This window comes from Phasianus colchicus, chromosome 4, assembly GCF_987193195.1.
Source record: "Phasianus colchicus chromosome 4, bPhaCol1.hap1.1, whole genome shotgun sequence".
Classification (NCBI taxonomy): domain Eukaryota; kingdom Metazoa; phylum Chordata; class Aves; order Galliformes; family Phasianidae; genus Phasianus; species Phasianus colchicus.
In genome coordinates, this window is record NC_143439.1 from 61,833,849 (window position 1) to 61,847,451 (window position 13,603).

At 35.1% G+C, this 13,603-nt stretch overlaps 1 protein-coding gene across 9 annotated transcripts in view; it reads left to right on the forward strand.

Annotated features, from left to right (window-relative positions):
• Positions 1 to 13,603, forward strand: part of SORCS2 (sortilin related VPS10 domain containing receptor 2) — a 564,376-nt gene that overhangs the window by 502,915 nt on the left and 47,858 nt on the right. For all 9 annotated transcript variants that reach the window (XM_090139694.1, XM_090139696.1, XM_090139695.1 and 6 more), the window contains 2 exons: positions 6,622 to 6,698; positions 12,178 to 12,269. In XM_090139694.1, coding sequence (XP_089995820.1) covers positions 6,622 to 6,698; positions 12,178 to 12,269 — 169 coding nt within the window. The remainder of the gene's footprint in view (positions 1 to 6,621; positions 6,699 to 12,177; positions 12,270 to 13,603) is intronic.

Below are 13,603 nucleotides of genomic sequence, written 5' to 3' on the forward strand. Positions count from 1 at the left end.
TCTGTTTTACTTTATACCCTTGTGATTCATTTATTCATTTCATTTGATTTTCCTTTCCTTTGCTTTAAAATCTTGAAATGTAACAGTTATAAAGTGCTCTTTAAGTCTCATTATTTTATTCCGTTGTTTTGAACTATGTTTAGATTAAATACACACGTGTTATTTCTCTTTTCATCAAAATGTATCTGGTTTTAATCAATAATGATTTCTGCTAGTGTCTTATAAAAGGGTTATTACATTGAAAATTTCCTGAGAATTTCAAGGCAAACATATTTGGTGTTGAAAGACAATGACAGCTGCTATTACTTCAATATAACTAGATTTCCTTACAGTAAATGGAGTTTAAGATATTTTACTGGAAGCAGACCTAAATGGAAAATGCTGCTATGTTTTTATTGATGAGAATGAGACTAAGAATGTATAAGATGCCTTTGTGGATACATTTCTTGGAAGTATCTAAGTAGATATTTAATTCACATTTAATGCATTTCAGTGTTTCAAAAAAAAATAACCATCTCAAGGATCTTCTTTTACATAAAGGTACTTCCTATTCTGATGGAGGTTCTTACTTTATGCCGCTGCCTTTTGGAATGAAATTAAGCAATGTGGTTTTATAAATTAGTCTGATACTTGTATTTCATTTTTCTCTGTTCTTGCATTATTATCTGGTGTGATTAATTGATACTCTGGGGGATTTTGGTTTATTTTCATTTGGTTGGGTTTTATGGATACTTCTAAAGTGCACAGCTCTGAGGTGATAACATGGATGGCAGGTTGAAGAAGAGTACTTTGCACTTAATTCCTTCCTGGAAAACAAGACCATTGAGGAATGGCTGAAGGAACTGGGACTGTTTAGTGTGGAGGCTGAGGGGAGACCCTTATTGCTCTCTGCAGCTACCTGAAAGGAGGCTGTAACAAGATAGATGTTCTCTTTTCTCAGATGACAAGTGACATAGGACATGAGGAAACAGCCTCATGTCACACCGGGGGAGGTTTAGATTGAATGTCAGGAAGAATTTCTTCATGTAAGGGATGGTTAGGCATGGGGACAGGCTGCCCAGGGAGATGGTGAAGTTGCTATCCTGAAGGTATTTAAGAGATGGGATTGTGGCAATTATGGACATCATTTAGGGGTGGGCTTGATAGTGTAAGGTAATGGTTGGTCTTGATAATCTTAAGGGTCTTTTCCAACCTAAATGATTCTGTATGATTTTATCACTTTGATGTCTTACCATGCCTGGTAAATAAGCTTATCAACAGCTTTCCTCAACATGAGAGCCTTTTTAATTTCATCCAGATATCATTAAGAAACTGTCTGATGTGTTACATCTGACCTGATTGTTGAGCGACTTGTAATGGAATTAAAATGGAAGACACACCATCACTCATTGCCACTAGCTAAAGTAAGGAAAAAATTTCCAGGGATAGTGCAATATATTTAACTTTGGTTGAAGGTTGCAAACAGAGCAGGACTTTGTTTTGTAAGTATGAAAGAGCATCTGCATGCTTGCAAACAGATGACCTGACTCAGCTCTGATTTTGTCTTGCATTTGTATGATTTGAATGCTCGGGTCATGTAGATTCAGTGCATGTACCCAGTCTTATCTGGCAAACCTGATATCCTTGTAAACTTACCCTTCTTATCAGAAATAATTTACATACAAGCTTGCATTTTTTTTCTGTCCTGATTCCCAAAGTTGATAATCACATGCAAATCAGCAGAAGTACTGGTTTCTTTGCACATACAGAAATCAGATTATCTGGACTACATTACACTCTATTGGAATTTCACTGTTAGAATTAGTGAGAGCACATCATCTGCAAATGGCAGATGATGATATAGATCCAGGAATGTCAGTTGATCAGTGTGACTATGAACCATCAGTGCATTGTGCTGTGGAAAAGGGAAATGTATTCTGAGGGTAAAGTAGGTAAATAATAGCCAACAGGGAGAGGGAAATATTAATTATCTGGCAAAATACTGTACTAATAACAGTGTGTACAGTTCTGATAATCATTTTTCAGGACCAGTGAGCAGATGCTAAGAAGGACTACTTGGCAATTGATGGAAGCAGAGATTCTGTTTACATGGAGAATCTCATTAGCTGAGAAAAGTAAAGGCCAATAAAGAATATGATTTATTCCTGAAAGTGTAACCATGGGATAGAAACAAATGGAAGTAAAGAGATGTTCAGTGTATGTGTGGTATAAACAACAACTGGATAAGAACTGGAAATCAGAGAATTGTTTGTAACCATAAGAACAATGAAACTGCTCCTCTCAATGAGAGCATTGTGGTTGTTAATCAGAAGGCTAAACAGCAGCAACAAAATCGCTGTAGTGTGGAGATTGGCTACATAACAGAAAGGTGATATAACACAGTTGCTTCTGACAATTGAAAACATAACCTGTGACTTAAGGATTGTTTTGATAGTCAGCTTGAAATGTAGACCACAGAGATATCTGATTATTGTTTTCATTTAAAAGAATAATTAAACAGGAAATAGCATTAATGCCTAGAACCTTTGGGGAAAATGTAATAATTTGGTGTTAAAATTGCATCTTTTATAAATCACATTTACAAGTAAAAATTGAACTCTATTAAAGTTGTGTAAGTAGTTCTAAGGAAAATGTATTTGTAGCTTATAAATATATATAAATTTTGCAGACAGAATATGAAGTTTTATAGCTGCATATTAAAGTGTTCATTCAAGTAACTGGTTTGCTCCCTTTAAGAAATGTAATAAGATTTTGCATTTGATTTTTGTGCATTTTGATCTTGGCAGCGACTTCTTTTTTCACAGCATCAGCTATGAAATGTGTGTCAATTGATGTGTAAATTTTTTTGCTATAAACTTGTGAAGGACTTTTTTATGAAGAATGTTTAGAGAAGTGTAGACTTTTCAGGTGCTGGTTTACTGTAATTCTCTGCTTAGTTTCCAGTCCAGGTGGCAAGTCAAGCAAGCGGTAAATTTTGCACATCGAGGAAGTGCTGGAAAGTTCAGTTTACTTTTTGTCACATCTGGCTCAAATACATTGCATATATTGTGATAAATTTATAACATTTTTCACAAAAGTAGCATACGGAGCTGCCGCTACAGAAAGGATGAGGGAACGGGGAGATGACAGAGCATTTCCTAGAGTGAAGATCCTGCAATTCCCAAAGACTTTTCTCATGTCATGTTCCCTGACTCTGTGTGAATCACTCCCTCAGTCAACACTTCTTCATTTTGCCAAGCAAAAAAACAGTCTATCTGGGAACTGAAACACAAATTGGTTGTATGCATCTTCTGTGCTGACTAGTAGTTTACAAACCATGACATTTTAGCTTGTTCATTGGCTAAAGAGATGTCACAGCTGCATTAATTAACAGTCAGTGAAGGCACAGGGCATTTACCTTTTTGGAGTAGGTACCTGCCTGTATGCTAAATTTCAGTGGCTGGAAAAGATTTTCCATGTTTGAAGTGTTGCTTATGGAGATTATTTCTTCTCATGGTAAGCATGTCTAAAATCACATTAAAAATTTGACTAATACAGTGATAAGTAGTGATTAAAATGTGTAAATTAATAATAAATTGTAAATGAAATTGAACTCCCATGTTTGCATAACTGTAGATATCTGCTAAAATGCCTGAGCTGGAACTTTAACTAACTCTCTTGATGTCTGTGTTCTCACAGCTATACCACATTTCAAGAGAGCTTGACTGTCCACTGATCATCATTAAAATGCAGTTTTATTTCAGAAATCAGATCACTGTGCTATCAACTGTCAATTTGGCACGTGCAAAGTTAGGAATAGCTTGGAGAAATGCATGGAACAGCAGTCTGCCCCTGTACTTTCAGCCTTGCCACTCTTGTAGAGTTGGAACTTGCATTTTATGGTTACCTCACCCATTCCAGATGCAGTAACTTTTTCAGTGTGAACTTGAATTGTGCTCAGTGTATTATATTACTTTTACTTGTTACCACAGAAGGATTTTGAGATGTAATACCCAATAAAATGATGAAAGGGTTCCATGTTGTACTGACACATCTGAGGAGTTACTTCAGACTTTTATAACTATAATAAAGAGCATAAAATTTAGCACGATTCTCCAGACAACCAGCTTGCTGTTATATCTGTGGGTTGTGTTACAGTTATAACATACCAGGATATGGTGGGTAGCAGGATGGCATTTAAAGACTGTTCTTTTTTTGGATGAGACATTTGATGTCTTTGACTGAAGTGTTGGCTCCCAGTCTTAAGAGCTGAACAGAATTTGGCTATTTTTTACCTTCTGTATCCCTTGATTGTGATGTCAGTTTTGTTACGTTTTATTGGCCACCACTCAGCACAAATATGCTCATAATTGCATTCAGACACAGAAAAGAAATTTTAGGGTATTTCGGCTCTATTTTCTGAGTGCTTGTGCTTGTGTGACTTTGCTGTTATTTGTTTATAAGGTTATTAATGTCAGGACTTTCTTTGCATTTCATTTGAAGTGAATTGGAGCTGCTGGAAAAGAGTTTATGGGGTGCTGCTACATGTGCTTGTTAGCTGACTTAATTCAATAAAACCACACACTTTGAGATAGAGCCTTGAATCAAAACTTTTTACTCAAATATAACAACATCTTTGAGGTTGCATTTTACTAGAGTATAAAAGTTTAAACAACATAATTCTTTAAATAGGGAAAACTCGTAATTCTCTTTTTACATAGATTAAATAGAAAGGTTTGGAGACGTAATTTGTAGATTTCACTTTATGAAGTTTCCAAAATGAAGTGGTAGATATGTTTCTCCTAAAAAAACTGGAAGTATTGGACATTTCAACTTTCATCAATGCTCAGAGCATTACATCAGCAATCAGAAGTCCCTGCATGCATCACCTCTGCATTTGATTTTTTTTTTAACCTTGACCATAAAATGGGCTCCTTTCAGAGGTCAGAGAGCAGTGTTTTTTCCCAAAGCAATCCATCTCCATGCCAATTTTGTCATTAGTTGTATTTTTGACAGAATAGTGTTTCTCTCCAACTATAACTGAATCCATTTCCTTTTGTTCATTTACCAAGAAAAGACAATAGAGGTAAAACCAGAGCAAGGAGAAGTCATGGCTGACAAAGCTGCAGTTGCAAAGATCTTGCTGATACCTTTGTTATTAGTGTGTCAGCTGGATAAAAGTCTTTCTAATGAAACAAAAGTTAATGATGTCAGTTTACAGACTTATTCTCCATTAGCTAAGGCAGTTTACCACTGCACTTTTTAAAGTGCAGCTCCATAGCACTTCTCAAAATAAAGATCTACTCATGTAAATAGAGTTCTGTTGACAAGAAGGTAAGAGAGACAATAATTGGCATTTATCCAGGAGCCTAATGGCCTCCAAGAGTGGAGTCTTATTTTCAAAATGACAAAGCTAGCTATATCTGTGATGAACTACTTGATAAATGAGAGCATGGAGTTGGCTGGAAAGAGGTAAAACCAAGAAGGAGCAGTTGAAATAAATGAACTCCATCCTATAAATTCTCTGATTCTACATGAAGTTTAACATCATCTCATCTAGGCTGTATACAGGATTAAATAACATAGGTAAACCGTTAAGTGACATAGCACACTCAGTCTTGATGGTCCAAATAGAGCATGTATTTTGAGCAGTGCACGTAGTTATTCTTCTCCAGAACCTTTCAGCTCTAATGACCATACACCATAAACAGATCTGTTTTGGTGGTAAAAACAGCTATTTATATAACACACAAGTGAAATTACATACTGCTATTGTAATCTCATGGGTTTTCTTTCCTAATCTCTTCTGTTTAAGAGTATCTGATAACTTCTCTCTTTCTTTTTACTGTAAAAGCATGCAATGCATATATTTAAATCAAAATCCCCTAAAAGGACATTGTTTAGAAAGGATTTGGAGCTATGATTGGTTCTCCACTATAACACTGTGAACTGGTGATTTAATGGCTTGCTGTTTTAAGCACCACAAGTTACAAGAGATCTTACAATTTGGGGTTACATCTTCTACAGACTTGATTTAAAAGTTTGTTTCAAGACTTTTGTATGCAAAAGTCAGTAATCTTCACAGTAATCCGAATGCTAGCTGCAAATCTTCAGTGTAATTTGTCAAAATATTCCATGGCTTCTTGGTGAATACTTAGATACAACAAGTAATTCTGCTCTAGACTTTCGCATTTACAGAGCTTTTTGGACCATAAGCCCTCTTTTCAGTTATACTTATCTAGATCCTGGATTTTTCTACCATTCCATAAAGTCTTACATTTAAAACTTTTTTTAAAACATTTCAAGTTCAAAATGAATAATTTTACATAATGTGATTAAGGTATGGCTTCTGAGTTCATGTACATTTTGAACTTACATCTTAAATGCACGTTTTAATATCAGAATTAAGCCTCATTGCTCCTGCCTATATGCAACTATAGGAATGTAAATAAATAGATTATATAGATTATATAGATATGATGCACTTTTTTTTTTTTTTTTTTTTTAAGAGACTATGTCTGTTGGTAATAAAATAAAACCACTCATCGTCTGAGTTTTGTTCTCACTCTGACTGCTGCCAGGACTATTTCCAGTCTCTCTTGTTAATTGGGTGCCCTCTTCTTTCCTTATCTTTTGTGACAGGTAACCTGGGGTCTCAGCTGGTTGAGTATAAAGAAGAAATGTACATCACAGCTGACTGTGGGAAGACATGGCGCCAGGTAGGAAACTGAAATAATTTCAGGCAATTTTAAATCTGCCCAATATGTTGAATTTTATTATGCATAACTTATCTTTATATACCAACTCTTTTGAGGCAGGTGGCCATTATTTTGCAAGTGAGATGTGGATACTGAGAGATTAAGGAGGTGATTTGCAAAGATCTGAATTGGTTGGGCTGTCAGATTCTCCTGAAACTCAAATATTTTGGTCTCTTTACAAATCTTCTAAGTATCTTGCATAAGAAACTTGCAGTCCAGTTTGGTTTATTGTAATTTCAGTAATCTTCCTATGCTAATGAAGAAGTAGACTTGGGCTAAATCTTGCAGTTTGAATATTCCAAGCTTAAAACTAGGGATTGCATAGGAAGGAGGAAATTGTTCTGCTTTGCAGTTAAAACTGCTTTTAAAGCTTAAAGTTTGTTCTCCAGTGGAAATGAGAACACAAAAAGAGATTGAAAAAAAAATAGCAGTAAACCTTTGAATGTCTTTTAGTATGATTTAATCAATTACAGGACTAAATACATTAAAGTATTTTAAAAAAAATCCCAGTCTTGTAGTAGTTGAAATGACATTTGATTTTTGGATGCCTTATGTTTCCAATACATAGTGTTGATTTAAACATTGCACCTTTCTAATTTACTTTGTTTTAAACTGCTCTGCCTCAGTGATATTTTCTTTAAGAGTGTAAATGTCCATAACAATAGTAATAAGACATGAGGAGGTTTTGTAATCTACTTTTAATGTATATCCAGAAAAAAGAAAATACAGCATTCAAAGTACCAGTATATCAAAAAGTATTTTATTTCAGTTAAAACAGTGTTTTAGTGTTCTACTGAAATAAAAGCTGTGTTATTATCTGAGAATAAGTAAGTGGGAAAAGGCACTCACTAGTGTTATTAAGCTCAGCACCTTCGACATAAGAGTAAACACAGGCATTTTCTTATATTGCTATTGCAGATTGCCATTAATACTCTGCAAAAGAACTTTTAAAATATATATATTATTTTTATCATGGTAATGTTCTTTAAGTTTTAAAAGATAAGATTTTATGCCAAATTCTTTATTGAATTCTAGCAGATGATAAATAGGTGTTTAAATGCAAAAGCCTTCCAGAATTTACAGCTTGTGCTTTGCTATCTCATACTTAACAGAGGCCTCTTATGTTTTATTGTCACCATTTCCCAGAGTTCCATAATTTTGATAGAGTGAGAAATAAGAAGGAAAGAGTGATGGAGATCAAAGTCATATTTTGCTGCTTTTATTTTTGAGATACTCCAACAGATGATGTGTGTTGGAACTTGACCTTAAGATGACTGTTCGAACTGTAAAACCAGCCACAAATTAATCCTTATTGTGACAGTCAAAATCAAACCCACCATTGCTCACTTGATTTTAATTAAAACTGCTATGAAGTCTTGGAAGAGCTTACTCAATATTTGCTATCAGAATGAAAATGTAGATTGCTATATATACAATCCATGTGTTTTCCTTTCTCTGTTGGAACTCATGAAAAAAAAAAAAAGACAAGAATTTTGTCATCCGTGATACAGGAATTATTTGGATAGAAAGTTACAGCTTTTCTGTGCTGGCAAAAGGAGAGCAAAGCTCACGTTCAGTTACATTTTTTTTGGGTGGGTTTAAGTCTCTGCCTTGGAAACTTTGAGGCTGTGATTGTTGAATCCCTGTCACCTTTCTTACATTCCATACATGAGGTTGCAGAACTGTCTATAAACTATGAGAAGAAAGAGCTATCTGCTTATGTAGAGTGGAAAAAAAAAAAAAAAAAACCAATATAGAAAGGCAAATATGGAGAACTTAGGAGAAAAAGACTGTTCAAGGAATTGAATAAAAGCTTTCCTGAAATAATAGCAATATTGGCACTGGGACTCATAGGAATGTAGGCCTAGGAGGAAGGTGGAAGATAATCCAACCACCTGCGCTGAAGCAACATCAGTTGTACCAGAAACAACTTAAAGAGAGATTTTCAAGGCCTATTTGTTAATCCTTAACTGTAGGAGATTCTGCTGTGCTCCTATATGGTGTTTTACTTCACTTCATAGATTTTTTAACATTTAACATAAGCTGCTTTGCATATCCTTGCTTTTTGTAGTTGTTCTTGCTGTTCCACAATTTTTGCAAGGTAAGCTGATTTCTTCCTGTCTTTTGGGAGCTGAGGTTTTCTGTCAGCTTTAAATAACCTTTCAGATGTTGAAAGGCAATTATCATGTCTACCCATAGCACAGGCTTTTCGCCCCCTTTTCCTCCCCCCACCCTCTGGAAGGAAAGCAATTTCAAATCTGCCTTTTTTCCTAAGAGATGGAGTTTCTAAACTGCTTTTCCCTTTTGTTGTTTGTCGATCAGACTATCTAAAATCTCCTGAAGAATGGAGAAACTGGATACAACATTATAAATTTTATAATTACTAATCAGACTGAAATGATTTCCCTTGACATCTTGGCTATCACCTCACTTCAGGAGGAGATCTCTTTTTTGTACTAGAGCATCACATTGTTAACTTGAATTCAGTCTGTGATTTGTAAATGGGACCAGTCCCCATATTTGTAGTTCATCCTCAAATTAAAGAAAATCTATTGATCATTTTCCTTCAGTAATGTCTGAATCTGTTTTGTACACTTGGAATGATTTCAACTGAACTTATGTTTCCATGGCTTTTACGTGGTATGGTCACATGAGAATTCAGGGTTATTTACTATTGCAGACAGCACAGCTGATAGGTACAAATCAAAATGCCCAAAAAGAGTTCCATAGAATTAAGTTCCATAGAATTAATACTTTCAGTAAATGAAAAAATAAAAGCAAAGATTTTAAGTAGCCATAATGCAATGTGGGCTGGTTACAGTTCTACTGCCTTTCTGTTGCATGATGCCTGTCTTGCTTATTGGTGTTTTTTGAAAACAGTACTGAACAACATTTGAAAGCAGAATGAAATTTGTGATGGTGTACTGTATGTACAACAGGTTTAGGAGCTGATTGACAAGTAGCTTAAATGTCCATGCAGCTGCATTGACCTGGAATGTATGCAAGAGAAATAAAAGTAAAGACAAGAACAGGAAAGCTTTTTGTGTTTGATCTGCTATGGAAGATCTAGTGGAGCCACAATATATTCTACTAGCCTTCTAAGGTTACACAGTGCACCTAGGAAGTGAACCTAGGTCTCTGGAGCTCCAGTTCAGTGGTTCAGTTGTAGGAATTCTCTTTATCTGTGTCAAATCCTTTCATATCAAAGCAATCTGGAATACCTTTGTATAAGCAAGACTACTTTTTTTTTTTTTTTTCTGCAGACATCTTAAGGGATGGATGGTAATACTTTTAAGCACAATGGTAAAGGATGCAATCCCAACTTCTTACCACTGTGAAGGTCCAGCTACCTCCTTCTGCTGTAGGAAAATTACAGATTTGGATTTAGAAATGGATGTCGCTTTGTGAGATGCAAGTGACCGAGTATTTTTGGTTACTTCTAAGATATCTCAGAGTAAAATTGTGTGCAATTAATTTCTATGGAGTCATTTAGACATGTTCAGTTATTTTATGGAGCTCTCTTAATTGCTCCCAACAGACAACCTGCAATAGACACAGGAGCAAACAGAGAGAGAGAGATGGAGAGAGAGAAGTTGACTTCACAATTATAAAGCAAATAAATTTATCGAAAACATTACAAAAGAAGGAAAAATTTAGAAACAGGTTATAGTAATTTAGTTCTGTGATTCTTGGCTACTAGTAAGAATCATTATGAATTTATTATCTGATGTCATTTAGTGGAGAGAGGTCGTAGTTCTAGGCTGTCTGTGAACATGCCTATCAATTGTTTTCAGGTTCTGATTTCATGAATTCATTATTATATATTATATATATAATATATATATTATATAAAATGCAGGAATTGATACTTGCCTTCTAGTTAGAAAGTATTTGAAATGCATGCAAGAAGAGCATGATATAAATATGACATTTCTATACCTGTAATGAGTTTGCTGTGCTTTATAGCATGCTATAGTTTACACAGGAGTGGGTAAACCTGGTGTGCTGAAATGGTGCACTAGGAATTGCCATGGTGCTTTTCTGGGAAACCCTAAATTGGATGAAGTTATGCAGACAATGTCTTCCATTATCTTCTGTATGAAGGTTAAGCTTTTGGAAACTTCTTGTTCTGGCAATGCTGCAAAAGTTCAAATGAAGTTTGAAGGAGAATCAAAACTCTGCTGGCTTATCTGAGTTGAAGCGATCTCATCCTTTTGAAGTACATCTAAAATGAATGTCTGCATTTCACTGAATTGTCTTCTAAAGTGTGTAGCTGAATGGAACAAGTAGATAGGACTGTAAATGTCCCATATCAGGGTTCTGGCAGTAAATTGACAACACCAAAAAGCCAATCAAACACTCGAAACCCTAGGAATCCCATAACACGTGTTCTTACGAAATAAGAGGAATATTGAATTCTAAAGGCAAATTAAGTGCTTGCTATTTTTGAAGTAATTGTGAATGTGCTGTATGATTAAGACTTTTTCTCTCCTTGGTTCGGTCTTACTTATTTATCTCCTAAGTGTAGTGTTTAGCACTGTCATTAAAAAAAACATTGTGTATTGTCTGCATTTTCTCATTCACAAGGCAAGGTTGAGCTCACCTTTATGTTTTTTTCTTGGGCTTTGTCAAAGTGTGGAGGAAGCTCTGTGTTCTATGAACTGTTATGTGTGTGCATAAACTCTCACTTTATCATTTGATCTTGTGGTAAATGAACTTTCACTGGCTAATAACGTGAGTAAACACCAGCTTAAAACAGATAACAGATGCAGAAAATAGGATATTTCTTATTCATTTATTTTAGTACTACTGATGACCTCTAGAAAAATGAATGAAAATAATTTAGGAGATTTTGAATCCTTTATACCATTAAATCAATATTACATGTATTTTGGTTCAGAGCTCAGAGCAGCCTCCTTATGTGATCACAAAGTTTGAATTTAAATAAATCATTGACATTGGAAATGCAGAAAACACTGGCACCAATTATTTAAACTTCGGTGGAGTCTGAAGAGCATGCAAGACAGTCCCAGACAGTGACAGTTTTCCTATTTTTCTTTGAATTAGATTACAAAGCATTTCATTCTGCAAGATATAAAGAATATGGCAAATACTTAAGTAAGGTGATAGGTCACCTGGTGATATATAATAGGAAAGAATGCAGAATGCATACTGTGAGGAATGTAAGCTAGGGCTAAAATCACTTTAGACAGTTTAATCTGACTGTGATTTGAACCTGAACATTTTCTGATTCACCTGCTTAACTTTCTTTTCTGTTACAACTGGGAGAAGAGAGAAGTGTAAGAGTTAATCTGATTTGTATGTCCTTTTCTGTTTACAGCGTGGACATTATGAAATATGTAAGATTTTTAACACTGGTTTTCTCATACATTTTATTTCTGCATTTGCTTAGTTGGACTTTTTGTTTTCTGATTTGTAGGTCTTTGAAGAAGAGCATCACATCTTGTACCTGGACCATGGTGGAGTTATTGTGGCCATCAAAGATACCTCTATCCCACTGAAAATACTCAAGTAATCCTACAGTCAATTAGAGCAAGCTATTGTGTATTCAATACATGAGACAAAGTTCAGATTTTAAGATGAACATTTCAGTGTAATCATGTATGAGATGCAAGTGTAATCAGCTTAATTTAACTTGAATTAATTTGACAAAATTCAGAAAGATGTTTTCTTAAAGATTACTTCTTGGTGGTATTGGTACCATGACATAATGAATTAATCATAACAAGATTTTCTTACATCATTATAGATGTAAGATATATTTTTGCTTAAAAGGCTATCCTGGAACTCTACAGACCATGTTTATCATGGTCATTATCTGCTACTGATTTGCACCTGCAGCATATGGCAGTAATGTTCTCCCTATGATGCCTTAGGTCAGAATACTTGTTTCATACTGTGATAAAGCTCTGTCCTATTCAGCCACAGTAATGAGGACACTGGAGAATAGCCCTGGATTGCTCTGGCAAGAACAATGCAACTTAGTCTTTTGGAGCCAATGGGAAAATAATTTCTCTGTGCATAAAAGTTGTATAGTACTGTATGCAAGAAGCCCAGTTCTTCTGACAAATTCCTACACTAATTAATTGTACTGCACATTCTGTGTAGATCCTGTCATACGATGCGTCTACAGAAAATGGCATTCTCTTGTTTGACAGGAAAGTTTGGTTGCAAATAATTCTAAACTACACGATAGTGAAGCAAAACATGGTAACTTTGTGTAATGGCATATAAAGTTATTATCTTTGCAGTACAAAAAAAAAAAAAAAAAAAAAAAGGAAGAGAGAATGATAGAATGGTTTGGGTTGGAAGGGACCTTAAATATCATCTAGTTCCAACCTCTTTGCTGAGGTCAGGGACACCTCCCCCTAGGTTAGGAAATAGAAGGTGCAAGTGATCAGAAGATTGATCATAACAAGGCTCATTTTTGATAATGCTGCTTATTCTAATAGGATCTTGGCTATATGCTTCATTAGCTAGACTGAAAGCCATCATTACCATAGTATAAAAAAGATCTGAAAAGTATGCAAGACAAAAGAATTCTAGTCATAATTTTTAGGTACACAGAGTATTTGAATGCTGAATTTTGAACTTTGCTGAATATCTATTGAAAAATTTTATGAGGATTATCAGAGCTGTAAGGGGCCATTCGTCTTGGTGCCTGCAGTTTTTAGCACTTGTATTTTAGCACTTCAGCTGTTCTGCATACTTAACGTTTTACTGACCTCTGCTTAACAGGTCTCCAGCTCAGGGACTTCTAGAGAGAATGAAGTGTAAATTAACTGACTCTTGAACCTACAAAGTAGCAGGATTGTTTGTTGACAGACATCATTTTTTATTTGGCC